Below are 2,736 nucleotides of genomic sequence, written 5' to 3'. Positions count from 1 at the left end.
ATATATATATATGGTTGTTGTTACTGACTGTGTCCACGAAGCAATGGTCGCTGTCTTCCTGAGCGTACAACACGCCGTCCTTGATGAAGACTGAGATGGCTCTCAAAATGAAGGACACAAACAGATTCATGTGAATAAAGTTCCTGGTGCAGTGGAGCTTCCTGGAGAGATGAGAAAGGACATATACACATCTTTATCTTGTCTTTACATCTGTGCTCTGTTTAACCCTTCCAGCTCCGCGGTGATTTAGAAATTACCACATGAAACCTTGTGGAATTCAATCTGAAAGCCTGTTCTTGCAACTTTAACTAAAAATCCCTGAATGTGCCGTGTTTGCAAACTTAAAAATGCTGACGAGCTTCGCTCTAATAACAGATAAGGGCTGGTCCCTGAACAGGGACCTCTAAGATAGAAACATGTTAAAGCTGCAACTGGATATTATTGGTGTCTTTGAACCTTAAGATTTATGGTGGGGTGGCCTTAAAACAACCACTGCCACACCCATCTGGTGGTGCATTACGGAGGTTTAGGTCTGACAGTTTCCCACACACACACTGGGCATTTGTGTAGCAATAAGAAAGTAAAGAGAAGTTTGCATTTTCCTCTTAAGCTTAAGGTTTTACTTTATGAATAACTAAACACAATCCAATAAATGCCTTTCAGAATAAACTGTCTATAAAATGCGCATCATTACCCTTCCATGATTCCAAGCTTTTAGTCAGTGAGTAAAAACAGGGTGAATTTTAAAGACTCTGTCATTAAGCCCGTCATTGAAACTAAAGGTATAGAGCCAGAACCTAAAGAATCTAAAGATATTTATTTTCAATGAATATACATAAATATAATGATTTATATAATGATCAAAGCTTCTAGTAATAATTTATCAAAGTACAATATTCTTCTCCTGTTGGACTAATGATATAGATTTTTGCTTGAATGTTTGAAACAACAAACACACAAAAAAGCTACTTTTTAATAAACTTTGTCACAAACTCAAGTTTGTTATTTAAATGGTTAAAAAAATTGTGAACATATTTTTCCTATCAATGATTGATTTTCTAGTCCATCAAAGTTCCAACCTTTACCTAAAGTCATGGGATCTGAGCAATGACAGAAATAGTGAGGTCACAAATACAATGAAGTGAAATGAGGTTCCTGTGTAGGGTAGCTAGGCCTGAACCTGTCGCATACATGGACAGCTGTGGAGACATCATAGTGACATAATCAGCTCTGTTATACTTCTTTGAAGTCTGCTTGAAATTCACTGCCTAGGGTGCATAGTTGGTGCATTGTAATGTGAAGTCTCCATGGATGAGTCCTAAGAAACCTGGCAGAGACAAGAACATCTGCAATCATCTGCAACATCTGTCACCAGGACCCAAGTGGACTCCAAAATGCTTTTAGCAAAGTCTTAGAGATAAGTGAGGAGCTCGGACATCTGAAGGGAGCTCAGAGCAGAACTGCTGCTTTTCTGTGTTTGAAAGGAGCCAGCTGAAGCGGTCGGGGCATCTGGGTCCATATTGGACACCTTCCTTTGGAGATTTTCAGGGCATGCCAATCTGCTTGAAAGTGTTGCTGGGGTGAAGGACGTCTGGAGATGGATTAGAAATGGATGGATGGATGGATGGATGCTCAGAAAGCTCACCTGAACCTGCAGAGAATAACCATGGCTGTAGTCAGAGACACAAGCGACGTGCTGTAGCCGACTGTGTAGAGGGCTTTGACTGATGCGTAGTATGGATCCTAATGGAGAAAGACAGAGAATGAGTCTGTGTACTTGATATACTGTACATGCCATATGGAATTAAAAGATCCACAAAGCCTTACAAGTTTGGTAGTGTTGTCATAGAAGAAACAGACTTCCGCATAGTGAGGAAAAGGCTCTGACCATCCATATTCAGTACAGTTACGACTGACCTTCCCCATTTCTGCAAATAAAAAAATATGCCTGAATAAAACTGCGCTGAATGAAAAGAAACTTGATGTTCAAATAAGACTATCCGAATATGGTGTTGCCACTCACCATCTTCAGGGACCGTGTAGTCATGAAGGAGCTCCGGACAGTTAACCTCCACAACCTCCCCAACATTGGCCGCTTGCCAGCAGGTAAGATTGTCCCACATCCAATCACATGCTGACAGGCAACGGAAAGGAAACAGAGCAACTAAAATTAAAAAAAAACTAAGAATTCAGGAAAATTTAAATGGTGGTAAAACAGTTCAGTTTCTAAAGATATCTAGCATTTTCTTGGCAAAATGATAAAAACCAAGGAAGCAACTTTCAAATATTATGACCTCTCTTAACCAATCTCAGATCATTTTATTACCGACCAGTGTTACTACTTGACTAAAACGAGGCATTACCCCTTTGAAGAGTTCTTTCTCCACATGCTCCAGACGGCTCTATTATATTTTCTCAGACACACACACATTTTAAAATGAAAACGACGGAATTTGAATGAAAACAACAGAATTTGGGAACAAACAATGGAATTTGAATGAAAACAATGGAATTAGAATGAAAACAATGGAATTTGAATGAAAAAAACAGAATTTGAATGAAAACAATGGAAGTTTAAAACAAACAACAGAATTAGAATGAACAGAAAAGAATTTGAATCAAAACAATGGAAATAGAATGAAAACAACGGAATTTGTATGAAAACAATGGAAGTTTAAAAGAAAACAACGGAATTAGAAAGAAAACAACGGAATTAAAATGAAAACGACGGAATTA

The 2,736-nt window shown here is 38.5% G+C and overlaps 1 protein-coding gene across 5 annotated transcripts in view; it reads right to left on the bottom strand.

Annotated features, from left to right (window-relative positions):
* The window catches only part of adcyap1r1a (adenylate cyclase activating polypeptide 1a (pituitary) receptor type I), a 29,477-nt gene that overhangs the window by 10,842 nt on the left and 15,899 nt on the right, over nucleotides 1-2,736 (bottom strand). For all 5 annotated transcript variants that reach the window (XM_005742532.1, XM_005742534.1, XM_005742535.1 and 2 more), the window contains 4 exons: nucleotides 2,024-2,134; nucleotides 1,828-1,928; nucleotides 1,646-1,743; nucleotides 29-161 (listed from right to left, as the gene is read on the bottom strand). In XM_005742532.1, the coding sequence (XP_005742589.1) occupies nucleotides 29-161; nucleotides 1,646-1,743; nucleotides 1,828-1,928; nucleotides 2,024-2,134 (443 nt within the window). The remainder of the gene's footprint in view (nucleotides 1-28; nucleotides 162-1,645; nucleotides 1,744-1,827; nucleotides 1,929-2,023; nucleotides 2,135-2,736) is intronic.

Source organism: Pundamilia nyererei, unplaced genomic scaffold (assembly GCF_000239375.1).
Source record: "Pundamilia nyererei isolate P.nyererei 1_Seehausen unplaced genomic scaffold, PunNye1.0 scaffold00121, whole genome shotgun sequence".
Taxonomy (NCBI): Eukaryota; Metazoa; Chordata; class Actinopteri; order Cichliformes; family Cichlidae; genus Pundamilia; species Pundamilia nyererei.
This window is presented reverse-complemented; position numbering and strand designations above follow the sequence as displayed.